This window comes from Seriola aureovittata, chromosome 10 (genome assembly GCF_021018895.1).
Source record: "Seriola aureovittata isolate HTS-2021-v1 ecotype China chromosome 10, ASM2101889v1, whole genome shotgun sequence".
NCBI classification, from domain to species: domain Eukaryota; kingdom Metazoa; phylum Chordata; class Actinopteri; order Carangiformes; family Carangidae; genus Seriola; species Seriola aureovittata.
This window is the reverse complement of record NC_079373.1, coordinates 8,916,544-8,938,144: the sequence shown is the minus strand read 5'-3', so window position 1 is coordinate 8,938,144 and position 21,601 is coordinate 8,916,544. Positions and strand designations below refer to the sequence as shown.

Genomic DNA, 21,601 nt, shown 5'->3' with positions numbered 1-21,601 from the left:
TCCGCCTGTCCGGACGAGATTCGGCGGACGCTAGACCATAATAAAAGTTGACCCGCAGCGTCAACGGTAGCGGTGGGGCGAATTTTCCCAACCAATCAACAGAATCCATTTAAGGAGCCAAGTGATAGACAGCCAATCGTAGAGCACACTGAGCGTCACGTGACCATTGTTTTTCTTTTGACTGACGTCGTTCAGTCATTCTGGTGTCAGGTCGAATGACCCTGTGAATGTTTGTACTTCTATACGTTTGTGTTAACATTAACGAAGGATGGCGACTTACTGAGAGGGTTAAAGGATTTCTGGCTTTCACGAAACGACGCCATAAAAAGACTGGTATGGTTTGTTATGTTTTGTATGGCCTATATGAATGCTAGCGAGTCAGCTAGCTGCGCCACTCAGTTCTCCGATATAGCAGCTAGGTGTTGATGTTGAAATGTTTTATTCTGACTAGAAGTTAGCTATTTTGTTTACTTCTCAGTTTAGATCAGTTACCGAAGAGATTTTGCTCGTGAAGAAAACTGAGCAATGTCTACAAGTCAGATTTAGAAGCAGTGTTAGTAGTTTCATTTCACATGCCATTTTCATCATCTCTGTTTTCTTTCTTGCATGTAAACATCGCTTTTTGTTGTCCATTGCCAGGTTAATGAAAAGGGAGAGCATAGACCTAATATTCTTTGGATGGCATAAACTCTTATGACCGGAAAGAATGAGTCGTAGATGGGCTCCAAATACCTTGGTGAAAGAAAGCAGAGCATTTCTACTGTGGCAGACACATGCTCGCAAGTCAGCAGCATCACCTCCCTTGTCTGGTACCTATCACTGCAGGCTTCATATACAACAGCCTGTTTGCTACAAGTTTGGCTGTCTCCACCACCTGAGGAGCAGGGGTCGTAAAGGATGGCTCTTTAAAGCTAACCAGGTTAGACAAAGGCTCGGACTCCACACCAGCACCCTGTACTTGAACACTTCAGCCTCACGTTGGTCTACTGGTCTGAGTCAACAGATGTCACGGGTCAGGAGCACACTGGACACAGTTTCTAAAGCTGTGAGTGGGACACATACAGAACTTCTCTCCAAAATTGCCAGACTTAAACCTAAGGGTTTGAATAAAGCAGAGATCAGTGTTGAGTCAGCGCCAAAAGCTGAGGAGAGTGCAATCACATCAACTCCTGCTCCCACTAATGCTGCTCCTCCTTCTACATCTACTACAGTCCAACCTACAGTTAACTCATCTTCTGCCAGTCCTCCTGTTCCTACTTCCGCTGCCGCATTTGATGCAAGTGCCACTACCTCCACTCAATCTCACAATTCTCCACAAGCGACTGGCAATACCACAGTTGAGCAAACTGTGCAGGAACTTAAGGAGAAAAGACTCAGGCGTGTTGTTCCTGCTGTCAAAGCCAGCTTTGTAAAGAAGGAAGAGGAGCTTAAATCTTCATCAAGCGACACTGAGAACAAGAGCACAGCTTCCAAACAAACCATAGCACTTTTCCATCCCAGCACCTTTTCAGTCAGCTTTGATGAGACTTACAACTACCTGGCCAATCACGTCAACTCATACTTTGGCAGCAGTACAAAGACTCAGGACAAGAAAGTGGACAATGGGGACTATTCCTCTGCTTCCTCTCAGGGCCAACAAACTAATCACCTCATGTCAGTGTCTGATAAAAGTGACTCTGCTGCCCCAGTTACCCCTCCTTCCTCTAAGAAGGGTTTAGGACACTACCTGTCCTACTCAGCTCCCACTGTGCAAGCCTTTGTTGGGAGCTACATTGCTCCCCTGGTCCCCAAGTTCAGGACAGGAGAGTCCAAGACTGCTACAGTGGAGGAGAAGAAGCTTGACGATGAAGCAGTAAAACAGGTTGAGGCCAAAATTAATAAGGAGCAGAAGGCTGCAGAGGAGAAAGCTAAGAAACTTCTACTCCAAAGGGAAAAGGTAGGTGTACAACAAAGCAATATTTCAAACTGTTTCCTTTTGTAGGAATATGATTGACAGTAAGCATGTATCTTTAGTAATCAGTTCCTTCAGTATCCTATGGGTGCAGCATAGGATTTTTCAGTTTCATAGTAAACATTTTGTCTGTGTGGTGCAGACACAGATTCTAACTATGCGAGATATGACCTGAGTCTATGTTTGAGGGATACATGATCCCCACATCAGATATTTTTGAGTATCTGGTATACTGTAGTGGGGTGCCTTCTGTCCACACGTTGAGGGAGCTCTTGCTACTCTATATGTCTAATGCTAGTGTCGTGCACTTAGTTCTGGGAATCTGTTTTCAAAAATAACTCACTTGAAGAGATAAGGGGCCACAGAAGGTGTGTTCTTTGTAGGCCAAGCCATATAAACAAACCTGACATTAAGTCTATGGCGAGAATGGATTTAGTATTTTGAAACATGAGCTCATATGTGAGTTAGCAGATAGCAAAAGCACGGCATGACCTACATCCTTTAGCTGGTGATATACAGTAGAACTATGTGGTGCACAGATGATGGTGCACTTCTATTGTTGAATTTAATCCAAGGGCCAGACATGAAACGTGAAACATCAAGGTCACAAAAACTAGTTAATGGTACTGAGAAGGAATTTGTCTGTTGGCAGTATGATAACAATTATTCAATGGCAGTTTTGTCATTAACATGTTGATTTAATCTCCACAGGGAATTATGCTACTTATGATAGCATTTATATGGTTGTTAAATTAATGTAATTAATGAGTTGATTACAGTAACACATTTATTACTACAGTGATTGCTGCTGTACAAAAATATTATATACAGACATATATTTATTAAAATACTCTTTTGTTCCATATTAAGAGGTGTTTCAACAACACCGTCATGTCAATCTTAGTGAGGTCGTTAAATGTCATAGTCAGTACTTTTTGTATTTGTGTAGTGGACATTTAAATGTTTCTTCTCACTCTAGGTTGTCACAAAAGAATGAAATGAAACGATGGCAACAATTATTAGTTACTGTGTAACATTGTAAATATAAATGAGTTATTTTTTAAATCACCTACACAACTTGTCCATTTTTAGCTAGGATCCCAGATAATTAACAATAAGATCTAAGTGGTTGCATATTTTTTTTTCTCCTAGATCATTGCCAGGGTGAGTGTGGACAATCGGACTCGAGCTCTGGTCCAGGCTTTACACAGGGCATCAGATGTAAGGGTCTATATCAACAGGGTGGAGGACCTCAGCTACCATCTCCTGGAGTTTCCAGAGACTCGTGGTGTTGCTGTCAAGGTGAGAAATCTGAACAGGCTGGCATTTTTTTTCTTTTTTTTTACCCAGAATGCTAGCATCCTGATGCTTTTTTTCAGCAACGTGTCTGATACTGCTTTATGTGTCAGAAGTATCACCTCTTATATTTGCCACTAGCTCATTGTGCAAAGACGATGTTTACAGCAGCAGGTTTTTTTAATGCATACATTATTGTGTTATATCTGGCATGAATTGGTAAACAGCTGGAGAATGTGAATAATGTAGATAATGCCCTTTTGCTTTTTGTGTTTGGGAAGTTTCCCATACCAGGCAAAATGTCAGTTTGTCAGCTGTGCCAACAGGTTTACAGGCTGCTCTCAGCTCATAGTCAGAGCTATGTAACTATATGCAGACTGTGAACTGCTACATTTATTTATGACTGAGCTTTATCTGTGATGGGATCAGGAATAGGGATGTTCATTTTGAAGAGAGAAACCCCCTGCAGACAGATCACATCACACAAGGCGATGGACCTCTTAACTTCATTGTTGCAGAAGAAGTGATGCCCCCAGCTTATACAGGAACACATAAGAAGCTCTGTGTTATAACTTCATGAGGTTATTATAAAGATCACCTGTGATTAGAAAAGAGCAGAGGAGCAGAGGCGTCGCTGAGAAATGTGCTTCTGGTGTGAACAGCCAGACACATCAGAGTGGGACTGGCATTAAACCTCAAAATAAAATAAACAGGCCCAGCTTCGTCCTCTGCACAGCAGACAGCTTGTCTACTGTTTTTTATTCAGAAATAGCAACATGTCGACATGTTGTGGGGTTAGTCTGGTGCGTAATCTGTTAACTGTTAGACCTGCGACATAGCATACCCTCTCAGATGTTACTTATATGATGATGATATTTTAACTGTTCAACCGATAGTATTAATGGTCAAAATACTTATTGTTGGTTAACGGTTAATTATGAACAACCCTAGTGAGGAACTGATTCAGTATTAACCTATTTTGAGACAAGGCCACTTGTGTGAGGAAGGTTAATCCTTCATGAAAAATCAAGAACCATGTTGTGCTCCACATATCATTGAAAGAATAATAAGGTTTATAAATGGCAACAGAAATGAAGGAAATCATTGTGGTGAGTGACTGACTTGAATTTCAGTCTAAATTCAGTCATGATGTGACAAAAGAATGTCCTCTGACTTCTCATATGTTTATGCCAGTCATGTTATTCACCCTTTTGGTATCATGTTTTATTTACAACCAAGGTTTAAAAGGTGTGTTCAGAGTAAAAACGCCTACATGCTGCAATCACAACAATATTCACCACATCCATTCCTCTTAATGATGAAAATATGATGTGCAATCATTTCCCGTGGCACATTACTGACGCCGTGTTTGATTTGCTGAAGTCAATGTGATTAAATAATGACTTGCGAAGCAGCAAAACTTGCTAATGTTCAACCAGAGGCAGTGGGATCGACCTCTCATTCAGAAAGCATTGTATATGTGTCCTTGTTTGTCTAACTGAAAAGAGAAACTGACAGAATAGGAGGGATGCTGTGTGACTGACTAAGAGGGCAAATACAGGGGAAAAGAGTTAAGATAACAGCATATAGCATTTTCAGTTTGGGGAACATTACATAACATTACATGACTAACTTATCTAGCCATATGATCTTAATCATGAGACCACATTCTCATTGTTTCATAAGCCAACTCCACATTCCCACATTGTGCAAGTAAATTTGTCGAGCCAGTTCTGGTCTGACCTCATCATGGTGGATTAACGGTGTTCTTATTTCCACTTGTGACTGCAACGGTACGTTTATGTGTTCCTCAGGAGAGGGTTATCCCTTGCCTCCTGCGTCTGAAGCAGGCCAATGACCCAGGCCTGAGAGCAGCAGTTAGAGAAGCCCTCGCTCTGGTGGGATACCATAAACCTGTTAAAGGCCGTGGCATACGGATCCTTTCCATAGATGGAGGCGGTTTAAGGTACAACTTTAGCTCTTCTATGAAGTTTTCTTTACTCCAAGATATAATTCACTGAAATCAAGTCTTTTCAAAGTGGAACTAAATAGCATTTACTGCAGCCAAGGCCATGTCAGAATATTTTGAAAAGCAATTCACTGCCTCTATCAGCACTTTTCAATTTGTGCAAATTGTTTCTTGAGAAACAGTAACTGTAAAGGGATAAAAAAATATCTATATAATATATATAATAATATATATTATGAAAAGTCACTCTTTGAAGTCAGTTTGTGTGCTGTGGCTGTCATGTTATTAGTCAGTGGCTCTCTGTTTATATGTATGTCTGACTTTGTGCTTTCAGGGGACTTCTCGCACTTCAGACTCTACAAAAGCTGGAAGCTCTGACTGGGAAACCCACTTACCAACTGTTTGATTATATTTGTGGTGTCAGCACAGGTACGTGCTCCTGCCCTACTTCTGTATCAGTGTGTATGCATGTGTGTGGATTATCAGAGTAGACTGGCATCACTGATCGCACACTGACCCATTTGTTGCTCTGCGTTACTTTCGACCTCAATTTCACCAACCTACCCACTCTGCTGGCAACCCCTCTGCTATACAATCACTTGAGACCTGGGTAAAGCTGTTGGAAGTTAGTAAGATGCTTAGATGATTAATAAAATTACAATATTCATATTGATTAATCTACATTTGGTTTCAGGAAATGTCAATAAATAGATGAATACTTTTTCCAGATTTACCACAAGGGGGAGCTGTGTACCACTGTCCTATCTATCTGCCACTTTTCTGGTTTTCCCTTCACAGCAGATTGAAAAAAAAACAAAAAACATTTTATTTGCAGATCACATTGCACTTAGGTAATCCCCAGAAGTTTCTGTTTGTGCTCAGCTCTTCTCAGTTCTCTCACTCTTAATCGTCACCAGTTGGAGGCACTTCATTTTCAGATTTAGCGAATGTTGTCAAAGCATAATGTAATCACACTGCTAGATCAAATGATGTTCACACATTTAAAACCCACCTGGCCCACATCTGGCCACTTTGATCATCCACATTATTCAGGTACAATTCCACCTCTGCTATCACAGCACTGTTGTGCCTTGTTAATCCTGTCAGGGATTCTTAATTATGGAGAGACAGTGGTTGAGGAGTATTTGCCTATAGTGTCATGGTGATGTTAATCCCATTCTCTTCTTATGAATGGCTCATCCAAAGGTAATGTTACTCTTATTTTATAATCCTTTAAGCAAATAGCCTTGCATCAACTCCACACCTTTAGAATAACAGAACAATGAGCTGTACATTACCTGTTTGCCCATTTGTTACCAAGATTACCGTGTGCAAAGCAGTGACTAAAGCTCTTACACTTCATGTTTAGAAGAATATAATGTTGTATATTTGGTTTACCAGAACTTCCCAGTCACTTTGAATATTTGTGTGTTGTTTTTTTATCCTCAGGTGCTATCCTAGGGTTCATGTTAGGTGTCTTCCAAATCCCACTGAACGAGTGTGATGATATTTACCGGAAGTTGGGCTCAGATGTTTTCAAGCAGAACGTCATTGTTGGCACTGTGAAGATGGGCTGGAGCCATGCTTTCTATGATAGCGAAGCCTGGGAGAACATCCTCAAGTCAGTTCTGCTCTTATTGTTGATGACAGAGTAGGGGGTTGTGCTTGAACTAATTACAGTAATATTAAACTGTCATGATAGTGACATGGTAAAACAATTCAAAAACCCATAATGCCTGTTGTTTTTGAATGCCCTTCTCCTTCTTCCCTGGCAGTCAAAGATTTTGTTGTTTTTACTCTAGTATGAAACTAACATACAGTCATACCTTCAACTTAAACATCGTCCTCGCTCTTTAATTTTTATAAAACTTACATTAACATTGTGTGATAATGCATTTTAAAAGTGAAGATTTATTTGCAATGTAAATGTATTATGACTAACCATAAATTTTCACATGATATGGAAAGTTAATTATAATATATGGAAATGACTGTAAACCAGAGGATGGTTTGAAAATTTGGAAGATGACATTAAACAATAAAAACCTCCTCTGTGCACTTAAATATGGTCAGCAGTCATATACAGACATTGTTTTAAATGGTCTAAAAATCTTTAGTTCAGTAGAATGGTCCTTTAAAATAATTATGCTGATCACAAAATGATTTCAAGTTCCATTAACTGATATGCAGGAGGATTTTGTGAACCTTGCAGAAAGATTTCTTGTCATAGTACTGTCGAAAATTAACTAAGCCAGAAAATAACATTATCCTATCTTCCCTTCCACAGAGAGAAAATGGGTTCTCATCTCCTGGTGGAGACTTCAAGAAACCCTGAATGCCCCAAGGTGAACTTTATAAGATGTTCTCACTCATTCTTCCGGCATGTTCTGCTTTGGCGCTGACCTGTGAGCCCTTGTATTTACTAGGTTATTACACATAAAGCTCCTTCCTCAATCTCAGTCTTGCATTTTTCTGCAAGACAAGTTAAAGGAAAATACAATCTAAAGCCATATAAAGCAGTGTGGCTCAAGAAGTGTGTAGGATTTCGTACGTCAGCAGACTCCTCCGAGGCTCAGAGAATAGAGATGATTTTAAATAGATCTGTCAGCATGCCGGTTTAGATATTGTATCTGTATTTTCTTTGGATGTAAAATGCAGCTTCATACTGAAAAAGATGGTCACGCTGTGCGTCATGTCCTTTACCTGTAGGTGGCAGCGGTGAGCACCATTGTGAACCGGGGCACTGCTCTGAAGGCATATGTGTTCAGAAACTACAACCTGCTGCCCGGGGTGCGCTCACACTACCTGGGGGGCTGCCAGCACCAACTCTGGCAGGCCATCCGAGCCACATCAGCAGCCCCTGGGTATTTCCAAGAGTTCACCTTGGGGAATGATCTCCACCAGGTCAGTCCCATTCAAAACAGTAGGCTAGGGTAGTGGCATGGGGTGGCTCTGATCGTGATAGGCTTGATGGTTAAATTATACAGTTTGAATCTGAAATATCTCCTGTCAGTCTTTGCTACAGAAAAGGTAAAGTGATGTGACCTGTAGCAGTGGATTTTCATTCTTAATTCATCCTTAAATTCCTAGATCACCATCATTACAAACTGTTTTCCTGCAGTGCATGAATAAATTCACAAACATGTCGTCAGTATACCTCGTTGAGTGCAGTTTGCTCTGTTTGATTCACAAAGTTCTGCAGTCCTCTGCTAGAGTAATACAGGGCTTATTGTTGGTCTGCAGGATTTAAATGCTGTGTAGTCTGTGTTGATGGTGGAGAGTCAGAGGGATTTTGAAAAGCCTAATGTGAAAAATCCTTTGCACAGCAAGCAGGGGGGAGGATCTCCATTTCCTTCCTGTCAGTGTTTATTTCCAGTCAGTTACATTTTGACAGGAGTGTGAGGGGTAAAGTAGCAGTGAGACACACTTACATCCATCTCCACTAAACAGGTATGCATTAGACATCAGTAACATAACAAACCGCCAGTCCACTCTACCATTTTAGCGATCAATATGTACAGCTACTCTTTACCTTTTAAGTGAGGACTTAGTCAGAGAGGAGAAGAAATAAGAAACTACGTGAGTAAGAGACATAGATGAATCTCAGTAAACAAGCAACTGGATGTTATTTCCCTCAAAACAGTAGTTGTATTGAAAAAGAGATTAAAAGCGCACATGATAACATACTGTAGATGCACTCACAACAAGTCATTATGTCCTGTTGAGTATTCTGTTGGTGCAGCCTGTGTTTGACCTGACGCGTCCATATGTCAATATCTCCTTGAATTGACATTCCAAACACAGATGTGGTTACAGACTAACAAACACAACATAGACCTAGTGTGGCACACACACACGTGAGTGAGCATGTGTTTGCATCAAAGGCAATATCCCGTGTCGACAAGCTCCCGCACTCTTAATTGAAAGCTGTGTTAGTTGTGTAGGTGAATGGCGAAATGCAGGAGGAGAGAATGAAAGAGACTGGTTGATGAAAACCCACCTGTGGTGGGAGATTTCCCCAGCTTGTCGTCTAGCAGGTCTCGCCCTACTCTGAGATGCATAAATTATCCCAATGCAGCACTTCCCTCATCACACACAACTGTTTGACTGCTATATCTGCCTCGTTAGAAGGGAAAAGACAGACAATCTAATTATGGAACTGTTCTTCCAACCGCTGTTAGACAGCAGCCAGCAGGAAAACTCATACTGTGAGAAGATGAGACGCCATCAGTAGTTTAATATATTTAACACATTCGACATGAAATCGTGTTTTATTTGAATTTCTTTTCTTTCAGAAAAAGATATTAGAAAAAGAAATCTTCCATCCTGACTTTTTTCACTGCTCGTGTTCTTCTATGGGTAATAAATCTTTTGAGTATATTTTAAGGTTATGTTTTTGGCTTGACTCGTATTTCCTGTGCGATTCGAGCTTTAGCTCATTTGTTCCACTTTCCACCCTTTTATTTTTGGGATGGTTTGTACCTGTGTTCAACCTGTCTGAAGATACTCTACTGGCACTCGACTAGCTCCTCTGCTTTTCCAAATGATATACTTAAGTCTTTTGATCATCTGAACTGTACTATCAGTGTATGAACTTGTCAGGAGAGAACAGCTCCTGTGTGCTTCCAGAGACAAAATTTTTTTGTGTTTAAGTTGTGCCTTAACAACTTTGCCAACTACTGCTTTTATCTGGTTGAGTTCATTTAAATTCTTCCTTACATTTCAAAACCCCACCAAAGTTGTGGAAAACCATCAGTAGAAATGTAAAAGGTTAAGAATTGACAAAACTTACTGAGGCTTCCATTATGTCTTTATTCGCAATCTAGTTTGTGAGAAATCTAAGTTATGACAAGATGCTGATATCGAAGTATGAAGTTTGATTATTGTCCAGTTCAGCATGCACCAATTTTCTAACTGACTTGCATTTATAATGAGTTCCTTCTAATACACAGCTTAATGCAGCTTTACTTTACTTGTGAACCTCTGGCCAGATTCAGTGCCACCCAGCCTGATGACTTTATTTGCTGGCTGTTTGAAACTGGTCGTGAGCATAACATGCTGTCTGTGTGATGTAAGGGTTCCCTAGAGAGAGAGTCATCTCGCTCTTTTCCACAAACGCCCACAGAGTTTTCCACTTAATTCAAGCTCCAAACAATCACCCTTTTGTACGGTGTGCGCAACAGAGTCGCCACGCCATGTGCTGAACGAATGCCCGAATTCTCAAGCAGTGTTTCAAGAAAGTTGTGATTGTTCGTTGATGTTTCTTTGATTCTGCAGGCTGGAACAGAAATCTATCCGACAGAGCCAGAACTTTAGATTCACACTGGGTACATTGGGGAAATTGTAACTTGGAGCAAGACCTTTGAAGCAGAGAAGCCATGGTATTATCAAAGCCTCACACTTGCTACCATAGCCATAGAGGGGATGCCTTAGTGAGGGGGAACAAGGGGAAAAGACCGAAAAAATAGAGGAGATGAAGGGAAGGAGGAGGCGCATGTTCCACATTAAAGCTCTCTCAGTTATCTCTCCTCTAAAGAACACAGAAGAAGCAGACTTGAGACGTTTCATAATGATGCCAGGGCATGCGTGGAATGGTGAGGAGGGCCCAATTTTTTCTGCCCTGTTGCCATGGCGTCTCCTGAGGCGATGGGGAGGAATGGGAGCATGTTTTGTGCCCACCTCTGCCAGCATTTAATGGGAGACATGGGATCAGTAGGCCACCACCCCCTGTGCGAGCTCTTCAGAGCCCCAACGAGGCATCACGTCCAGCAGAAAGACTTCACACAGCCAGAAATGGAGTAGGTCACATCAGCAGTCCCATACTTTTTTGTCACTAATGAGTGACAGAGGGAATGAGTCATAAATGAGTCTAAGAAGTCATTAAATGTCGGAGATTTGGCTTAAAAAAAAAAAAAACTCAGGCTGCTTGATTCTGTGTGAGAAAAGAGGAGAAAGAGGAGAAAGAGGCCTGGGGTCTCACAAAATTAAATACCATTCCAAAAGTGCAGTTCAAGAAATCATAACCTTTTTGGATCATCTTTTTTTTCCTCTCCTTTTTTTCCTTGTAAAGACCACTGCAGGTGAAGGTATTGGTCATAAATTACACGCTCAGCACCACAGCAGAGAGGTGAGAGGTGCTGGATTCAGACAGGCGACAGAGAAGATAAATCTTAACTTTTAGCCACTTCCTCATCCCAGCTCTCTCCTCCTGTGTTAAGCCCCGAGAGCTTGGCCCAGAGGCTGTTGGAGGATGGAGCTCAGACTTATGAGCCCGGCTGCAGACAGCTTCCTCTCTGGAGACAGACTCAGGATCTTTGGTCCCCTGAGTATAAACGCACACACATGGATTCTCTCATTGTCACATTACCTCTTTCCTGAATTGACTGCTCTTTTTGTTCTTTTGTACAGATATGTTTTCACACACACACACACAAACACTAGATTGGACTGGCACAGTTGTTTGGAGATTAGACCGGTGCAGTGATTACGTTGACTGGCTGCTGTATGAAAGCTTTTCCTGAATCCTCCTGTCTCCAAACCCATCTCCTCCTCACAGTGCACCACACTTAGCAGGCCTCTCACTGCAGCGGCTCCAGATGAGTTTTCTTGGAATAAGTCTTTAAACCTCTCATTACAATGTATTGGTATGCAAGTGTGTGTTCGGTCACGTCTCCTGAACAGCACAGCAGGGAAATTAGCTTTCAATTGTCCAGTAGATGACTTTATTATGATGGACAGAAAAATTATGCTTTCTAATGTGGAGTTGTCAAATAATGTACATAAAGCCTCAAAGGAATCTGGACTGAGTAAATGTGAGCGAGGGGGATCTGCATCCATTTATATCACTGCAAGGTTAACTGCATGGCTTCATCTGGCAGAGATGATTCATTGTTTCAATACTGGGTGAACATGTGTGGTCATGTATTCACCAATTGTGTGGGAAAAGGTAACTGTTGCGCAGTAGATCTCAATTGTTTTGCCTGCCTGGGGCAAAGTTGGCACTCGGCACAGATGGGTCCCTCGTCTCTTGACAGCCTGAGAACATGCCTTGAACCTCAATGTGACCTTTGGGGCCTATAAAGAAAAAAGGCAAAGAGGCGAACGGGTCGACGTAATCACATAATATGGCATGAAGACCTCTGACTTGACCCACTTGAGAGTGAGACTCACCACAGTATCACCGTTGTCTTATCTGTGCTGATGACAGTTGTGGTCTTTAAGTGGATAGGATGCTATTCAGGCAATTGATTTTACCCAGTGAAGATTTATTCTAAGTATTGAGAGTACACAATAGTTTTTTTATAGCAGCCTAATTATCCACATTGCCGATTGAATGACCATCTCTGGAAAACAGAGTGGCTATTGTGACTGGCACATTCAGATGTTCATGACTTATGTAATGCTTCCCCAATTAATCATTTGAGAGAAGGGACTCTCATTGGCAGAGCCTCATAATAACTCATGACAGAGCACTGTGCCCCTCAGTCCAGCCCTGTCAAAGAAGCCAAAGAGGAAATCGTGATGACTACAGCTGCTCATTGGGCCTGTGATGTGAAAGCTACACCAGATGTACTGTATCTCGAAGGTTCACCTCATTTAGATTTAAGCAAGCGCTCTGTTCTCTGTGTTGTGGCCGCTCATAATGACCCTCTCACAAGGCAGCACTGAATCTTACCCACGGGTTAGAGACAAAGATAGAGCTACAGAGGCACACAGGCTGAGTGAAGAGGATGGAGTTTGTTGTCCCAGCTAATGGGAGCTGACATACACTGGGGCGTGAAATGACTTTTACTGATCCTGACGATAGCACCTCTTTCCTATTCAAATCAGCACTCCCCCTCTAAGACAGCTTAAACAGGCACAATGAAGATAAGCTCCCAAAAGTTAATGACAGTGGAGACATTTCAAACAGCCATGCAAGGGACCTATAAATCATGCATGTCTTAATTTTGTTTATTTATCATGGCTCATATCATCCGAGTAGTTTATTTCAGAATACGCTGTAAGAACCTGTTCATTTTTTAAAGCTATATTTTGGTTTAATTGGTCATCTGAAGAAGAGAAACATGTTCCCATAGGTGCAAGAGACCTAATTAGCTGAAAACTTGCCTTGTTCACGCATAGGAAAATAAACAGCCGATTTGTGAATCAGCCATTAGACCCCGAAGGGCAAAGGCGAGACCAGATGAGTTCTGATCCTCTGGAGTATCGACAAGCGGCCTCCTCCAGAATCAAGAATCGCTGTCAGAGGAAATTATTAAGCCTTTCAGGAAGCTGGAGTTCAAACTTGGCATTTTTAAAATTCAGTTTCCTCCAGACTCTGGGGTTAAACTTCCGTCAGATGGTCACGACTGACCGGGGTGTACCCTCTGAGGACACATGACACGTTTTTTTTTTTTTTTTTTTTTTTTTTGCAGTTGGATTGAGTCATTGTAAATACAGGCAGCATTACAGCTTTAAATCCTTATAAATGGAAGTGACCTTTGCCTTGCGTCATACTGAGTGTTTGACAGGCAGCCTGAGTTTGGCCGTTTTGTATGCAAAGCTCCTTTTGCAGTTTGTCCAAAGTAGATCATTGTTTCTAAGTTAAATCCTCATTCAAATATGCCCCGGCCTCAAGCAACCCTTGTGTGAGAATGTGGCAGTGAACCAAGTATGGATAGCTCACTGAAAAGTGGCTTTTAAGAGCCCAGGCTCTGCCACTGCGGCTTCAGCATCTGCCAAACTGTTCTCACTGTATTTTGAGCATGGTACCTTCTCTGTTGAGGAGGCTTGTTTGGTGTTGACAGCTGTGGAAGAAGATGACGGGTGCAAATTATCTTCTAAATAATTGATTCTTCAAAAAGTTATGAGCACCACACACAGAGAGATCCTACCATTCTTCCAGTGGCACCGCAAACCTCACTGACAAGAAACCAGACTTTCCACAGTGGCCACAAATATATTCACCAGCTCTGAATTGCTCAAGCAGGTGCACTGAAATGGAGACAAGTTATAGTATTCAACTCCCAACTCACAGGAGCATTGTTCAATTGGCTTCTAATGTTACATGCCTTGGCTCCGCGTGCAAGGCCGGCCACTGTGCCTGTGAAACTTGCCCCCAGCTATCGGCACAAAGAGCCCATAACCAGACACAGACTGTTGCCATAATTTCCAGAGTTCAGAAAAAGGAGCCACTCACAGTGGTGTGAGTGATAAGAAAACTGCTTAGTTTTTTTTGTTTCCAGCTGGGTTCGTCTGGTGCTCTCTGCAGTGCAAGTCCCTCTAAGTCTCCATTAAGAGTAACTCCAATCCAGGCATTTTCTCCCTTTGCTGTGATTCATTTCTTGGTCTGCCAGACATCCTACTGGTGCATAATGACGTGCTTTGGACAAATGGCTACCTCAGCAGTTCTTCCATGCTTTGTGGCAGAGTGAAACCCTCTTTGTCCATCTCAGCTAGTGAGATGGGTGCTCTCTTAGGCTCTGGCTCTCACAAGAGATTCTCTTTAATAACCTAGTATGACATATTAAATGATTCATATATTACATTATCATAACAGATTACTTTTTACTAATCACAGAAAGTTCCTCTATCTGACAGTTTGATTCAGAGGGACCAGAGATTTGTACTTTTTCACATTTCATAAGCAGCATGGATGACATTGTTAGGCTGTCAGTCCATTCATCACTTTATTCAGACTGAAACATCTCAACAACTATTGGATGGATTGCTGTGAAAATCCATACAGACATTCATTGTCTCCAGGGAATGTATTCTAGTGACTTTCTTGACCCTGGCACCAACAGTAGGTCAAGGTTGTCACTCATTCAGAATAATATCCCAACATCTACTAAATGGATTAGCACACAATTTGGGACAGACACCTTAAGTTGTCATCTAGTAGTATCCAACATAGGCCTGTAACCAACCATTATTTATATTGTTGATTAATCTGTCAATCATTTTCTCAAACTAATTTGTCTGTAAAATGTTAGAAAATGGGGAAAAATGCCCATCACAAATTCCTAAAGCCCAGGCTACCTGTTTTCAAGTTTGTCCGACCAGCAGCCCAAAACCCTAACATGTTCAGTTTATCATAGAAGATTAAGGAAACCAGACAATGTTGAGAATGTTGGATTTCTTTCTTGATAAAAGACGCAAAATGATTAATCAGTTATCAATATAGTTGCCGATTCATTTTCTGTTGATTGATCAACTAATCGTTGCTGCTCTAATGCTTTGGTTTTTGACTGAATTCCTGAAAAACGAATGAGGTCTCCATCAGCTCCAACTACACTTTGTGTCGATGTGACATTGTGAACATGGTAAACATTATACCTACTAAAAATAAGCATGTTAGAATTGTTATTATGTATATAATGAGGATCTGAGTGTCTTGTTTCACTTTTATCTAATGTTGAACTATTTCTCTTTCGTGGCTTGCTTTGCTGAATTTTCTGTAATTTCATAGTAACTCGTAGTTTTCATTGAAAACTACAATACTACTGACAAGTCATTCACAAAGCACTTGCTATCACTGGAGCTATTAGTTGACGTGTTGCCCCCGGTCTAACTACCACTGTCAGGTTCCTTTCCAATTTTATTTTCCTGGTCTTTGGATTGATGATACAATTTTTCAGTCCATCTCCCCTGATGATTAGCAGACCTTTGCCTTTGTAGGCAGCCCTCATATTCTCCAGCACACTGCTCTCACAGATTTGTACAGAATTGTCGTCAGGCTGCGGCACTGCTGGACTGCCTTGGAAAGATGGGATGTGTCCCCTCCCCAACCCTCAGTGTGTAGGATCCATGTGACACACGCTGCCAGAATCACGTACCCACATTATTATATGCATTGACACTATGCAGGCATGAGCTTTCGATCAAACATGCGCACACAGTCACATAAACAAGCACTCTTCCCCCTAGAGTGTCCCTAGACCCCTGGGGCCCTGCAGCTCCCACCCCCCCAGCCTGGCCTCTTTAATGAGGACTAGCCCCTATGTGTTTGATCCTGCTGCCAGCCCACAGCCCTGCGGCCCCTCAGCCTCATGCCTATTCAACAATCCCCACAGCCTCTCCAGTTACTCCCCCATTGCCTTGGGTAGACTATGGATCCAAAGCAAAAGCACTCCTGGGCGGTTGTTTGATATCAAAGCCAGTCTGACTGAAACTGTGAGGGAAGGAGAAAAAAAAAACAACAATTTAACTCTGTGCTTTGTAGACTTACACGTAGCTTTTGAACTACACATTGATCTGTTGTTTTTGTTTCATCAGATGTTCTTTAAAAATTTCATCTATTGACTGTTAAAATCCATGAAAGGTTTTAGGTTACAAATGCCAATTAATTGGTTTCACCAAGACTGTGGTCTTGGCATAAAACACCATTCAAAGCCTGTAAATGGAGTCTCTAACATGGCCCTTCTTCTGTTTTGTGCACAGGATGGAGGTCTGCTGATTAACAACCCCACAGCCCTGGCTATCCATGAGTGTAAGTGTTTGTGGCCTAACACGCCCTTGGAGTGTGTGGTCTCCCTTGGCACAGGCCGATTTGAAAACCCGGGCAAGAGCAGCACCACCTACACGAGCCTCAAAACCAAACTCACCAATGTCATCAGCAGCGCCACAGACACTGAGGGTAAGTGACAGTTGCTGCAAAACCTTAAAGGTGCATTATGTAATTTAGAGTTTCAGACCGTAAATGTCCATCTGAGTTAGTCCTTATTGTATCTTGGTTACCTCTTTATTGTCTGCCTTTTGAAAACACATAATGCATCGTTTAACAATTATAAAATCTAGTCTAGCGTAGCTCTACCGTGGGTAGACAAAATAATGTAACTTAAAGGGGCACTGTAGTGATTTTACATATAAATGTCAGTGTACCTGTCACAAGAGTACTAACGAGCTATAAAAACAGTTGGACAATGGATTCTCTGGCTCTAAAGCGAGCTTTCTAACATTTGAGAGAATAACCCTGAATATGTTATCAGGGTTATCTTGGCCTGGGCTTGAAGACTGCAAATGTATAGTAGAAAGCCTGCATTACAAACTGGAGTGGAGTTTGAAATTTATGGATACCAAGTAGAGAGGGTATAGCAAAACATGCCATTGGCTGCATTGATAGATGTAGGTTCCAATAATGTTTAGAGCTTGACTCACACTAGGGTCTAAAAGTCAGGATATTGCCTTGTGAGTCCTGCAACGTCATGGTAGAAGTGAAATGATAAATATATGGAGTGTCCCTTTAATCACAAGTATAAACAGATCTGCAAAAATGGATCATGTAAGGTCGATTTGATATGATTAACTATGAAAGAGGTCTGGCACACATTATTATACATACAGGTTTTTAAAGCATCACAAGACCACAGGCACAGTGTCAAAAAATGTCTCATTATTTTTGTTGAAATTGAAACCTCTTATCATGTAATGTGAAAGAAAAGTCATGACATCACATGGCAAACACAGTCAAACACAGACGAGAGGCATCAACGAAGAGGAAAACTGGTCAAAACATTAAACTCGTCAACAGGGATGAACCACACAGTATACTGATGGATGGTTGTAAATAGATGGTATCTAATCTAATCCAACCCTCTGGTATTGTTGGCATTATTGATTTAGTTATGTTTATATTATTTTGTCTGCTCTTATAATCTGCTCTTTCTATAATTAGAATTGCAAACAGATAAATTATGCTCCATGTTTCTGTGTTATTTTGTAAGGGAATGAATTGAGTTTTGATGTCATCAGTGCAGAAAATACTGCACTGCAGGTTCGACTTTGTTCTGGATGCGTCCCATTGTGCCCACTGTGGGGGCAACCTCTTCTGTCTCCTTATCACCTCCGGACACGGGCACCTCCACTGTGCCTAAATTTGGCTCGGTCCCCTCCCTGTTGCTGCTGCTGTGGTGCAGTGTGTGACCTAGATGCTTCTCTGCACTTCCTCCTGTTGTATTTGGGATTAAGCTCTCGCCAGCTTTCCAATGGGCTTTGTTATTTAGAAAACGGCAGATTAGTAAGAATGTTTATCACATATTTTCCTCTTTTTCAAAAGCTCCCCTCCTGTCCCAGCCTCCTACTTTGTTTGAAGTGTATCAGTAGAGCTTGTTTGTTGTTATGGACAGATAAGGCTGATCTAATGGGCTTTTCGATGTAAACAAACCCTCTTATGGATGTATCTGGTAACTTGCTCCCAATTTCACTTAGTCATGTTTGGTGGAGCATAGATTAGGTGGAGCTGTGTGGGTATGTGAGACCACTTCAGTGGTTGTGAGACCACCACCTATAGAAATAGTATTTCGAGTTTCTAGTTTCGAGCCCTTGTAGGCTTTTGGAAGCCATTGATTCATTGTGAACCTCAGCACAGACTTTACATCTATAGAGATGGGCTTTTCGAACCATGCTGCAGATATTGATCTTGATATGAATTTACAATAGATTACCCTGAAATACAGTAATTACTGACCATTATCATTTGTTTTTTATTACCTGGCAGTACTGGGAAGGTTACCTACCTGGTCACTATGTAAATTGATTTTTTTTTTTCCTCTAGCTTGTAAAAAACTGAGATTCATCAGATCCTGTGATGTGATGATTTTGTACGTCTGCCGACATTGAATGAGAGGCTGTTTGATATTTATTAAATAACACCCCAATACCCAACTTGTTCAGCTGATAAGTCTTAAGCAGCACACTGGTAGTTAATAAGATCAGGACTGAACTGTCTGTGATTGACTGCAAACAGAGTAAATTATAATAGAATAGAGAAACATATTTCATCTCTGGATTTAACCACGTGTTGTCTATTCGATAAGTAAGTTTGTCATGTCTCAGTATTTATATCGTTGTATATACAGTAATAATATATTTTTTATATATAATTCAAAATGTGAGTACAGCACATTGACTGATCATAAAAATACAAAAAATAAGAAAGTTGATAAAACACTACGAATAACCTTCAGATAAATTGTTCCCTGTAGAGTTTTGCTCCATACCCTCAAAGACAGCCAGTTTCCACTGACTCCATGTTCTGACTTTTTGTCCAGTATTTGCACTCTTGTAATGTGGGAACATATCCAGAAAAAAAAATCATAGTCGCCCCATATTCACCCCATTACTGTTAGCAGCTGCCTGTTTGTTTGCATTTGAATGTTGTTGATTTTAAACCTCTCAGATGAAACGGATGAAAACAGCCATGACAGACAAGCCAGATATTTTCACTTGGTATTACCTCACACTTTCAGCCCGAAGCGCTTACTCTGGAACACAAGTAATGCTGTCACAGCGTTCGCCATCAAGTTTTGACTCTGCGTGCCCTATTCACTCTTAACACAATATTTGAATGTTTGTACAAATTGGAAAGTTGATTATGTGTTTATGCTTTTGTGTCATCTGTGGCCTCACTCTCACCTCTCTTGCTCCCTGCAGAGGTTCACGCTATGCTCGCCGCCTTCCTCCCTCCCGACACTTATTTCCGCTTCAACCCCTACATGAGTGAAGATATCTCCATGGATGAAAACCGACATGAAAAGCTCAACCTGCTGCAGGCTGAGGGCATCCGCTACCTGGAGAGGAACGAGGAGAAGCTGAGGAAGGTCACTGGCATTCTCACCCGAGAGAAAAGCTCCGTCCAGAGGATGGCAGAGTGGGCCCGGCTGAGGGCAGACATGTATAATGGTCTGTCCTTTCACTCCTCTAAGCTGTAGATCCCACACAAGCCACCTTTACCTCACATTCAAACTCCTCATTTATTCAAAATTTCCCAGAATATGTCATGTTAACATGATTAGTATGTCATAGGTGTTGACTTCTTGACCTGTAGCTTTGAAGAACCTTGTGTAAATCCACAAGTAGGTAATTTCCAACAATTTTCCATCATGCCAAACACTACCTTCGTCCTCACTCACACTTCAGACTTTGACAGTAATTTTAGTGTTAATGTGTTACAGTTTTGGCAGCAAACAAGCATCTGTTTGCCACTGTGGCTGGCAGCTCTCGACTTAGCACTGTTGCTTTCAAAGAAGATGTGTCAAATGATGTGTGGATTTGGGAACTCCCTGTAGAGGGATACACTGTCAGCCTCGCAAGCAAATGCAGCTTGCATGATTAAAGGAATAGCTTGACATTTAGGGCCAATGCACTTATTCACTTCTTTGTCACGAGTTGGAAGCTGCTGCTAGCGGCCTATTAGCTTAGCTTAGCACAAAGTATGGAAGCCGGGGGAAACAGCTTGCTGGTTCTGTCCAAATAACAATATCTTCCTAGCAAGCTGTTTCCCCGTTTCCTGTCATGCTAAGCTAACCTAACCAGCTGCCAGCTCCAGTATACAGAAATGAGACCAGTGTCAATCTAATCTGTCATCTAACTTGCAGCAAGAAAGCAGCATATTTAAGAAACAAGCATATTTTCTTAAATGCAGAACTACTCCTTTAAAAAGGCGAATACTGTTAAGTTATACAGTAACCAGTGACTGTTTTTCCCAAGTGAGCACTTTTTAACCATTCGCTGTCCTTAGAAAGATTTGTTATGACAACCAATATATCCTCATAAACCTGTGTTTGTACTTTCACAGAAAAATATGTAGATGGGATATACGTGTTATAGAAAAAATGTAAATATTTGTTCAACTGAGCTGCCAATATGTAACATTATAAAAAGAAAAGATGAGAAAAAAAATCCTATTTTTAAAAAAAAATAGTCTAATCAAGGTCAATCTGACATTTCTGTTGCAATGACTAAAATTTGCACATATAAGAATGCAGTGACTGGTCAGCTATGTAATTGTGTATTGATAATAGTAACATCGGTGCATGAGGGCCCACTTCGAGCATTACTGTGTTACATACAGTATGTTGTTTGTAAATGCATGTTATATTTTGATTTTACACACGAAGACAAGTCAGTATCTTGTACAAAATCGCAATAAAAAAAAAGTAAGCAAGTTGCATATTTAATTCTAATACATCTAGAAAAAGTGTGTGTGTGTATATATATATATATATATATATATATATATATATATATATATATGTATGTATGTATGTATGTATGTATGTATATATATATGTATGTGTATATATATATATATATATATATATATATATATATATATATGTATGTATATATATATATATATATATATATATATGTATATATATTATAATTTTTTAATAAATATCCAGGTGAAGCCTCGCTGTCATACAGATGTACTTTTATGTATTATTTTAGCCTCATAGTATTGTACTTCAGTTGTTTCAAATGCTTTTATCATTTTCTGCTTGATTGTTTGGTTTTATGGATTCCCCACTGGCTATGCACATTTTCTGCTGTCTTCAGTGTGCCCTCTTTCCCTTTGATGCCTCTTCTCCAAAGCCTCTTTCACCCTTTCTACCTTGAAG

At 40.9% G+C, this 21,601-nt stretch overlaps 1 protein-coding gene across 2 annotated transcripts; it reads left to right on the top strand.

The window, feature by feature from the left end:
- Nucleotides 1–194: 194 nt before the first annotated feature.
- On the top strand, nt 195–21,180 carry LOC130176848 (calcium-independent phospholipase A2-gamma-like). 2 transcript variants are annotated; one of them, XM_056388194.1, is made up of 10 exons: nt 195–333; nt 826–1,936; nt 3,104–3,253; nt 5,062–5,213; nt 5,551–5,645; nt 6,666–6,837; nt 7,504–7,561; nt 7,926–8,120; nt 16,641–16,836; nt 19,632–21,180. In XM_056388194.1, exons 2-10 carry the CDS (start codon nt 1,004–1,006, stop codon nt 19,907–19,909), a joined length of 2,229 nt encoding a protein of 742 aa, XP_056244169.1. In that variant the 5' UTR covers nt 195–333; nt 826–1,003; the 3' UTR covers nt 19,910–21,180. The 2 variants fall into 2 exon arrangements, with proteins under 2 accessions (XP_056244169.1, XP_056244168.1); XM_056388193.1 differs by having other exon boundaries at nt 640–1,936.
- The last annotated feature ends 421 nt before the right edge of the window (nt 21,181–21,601 follow it).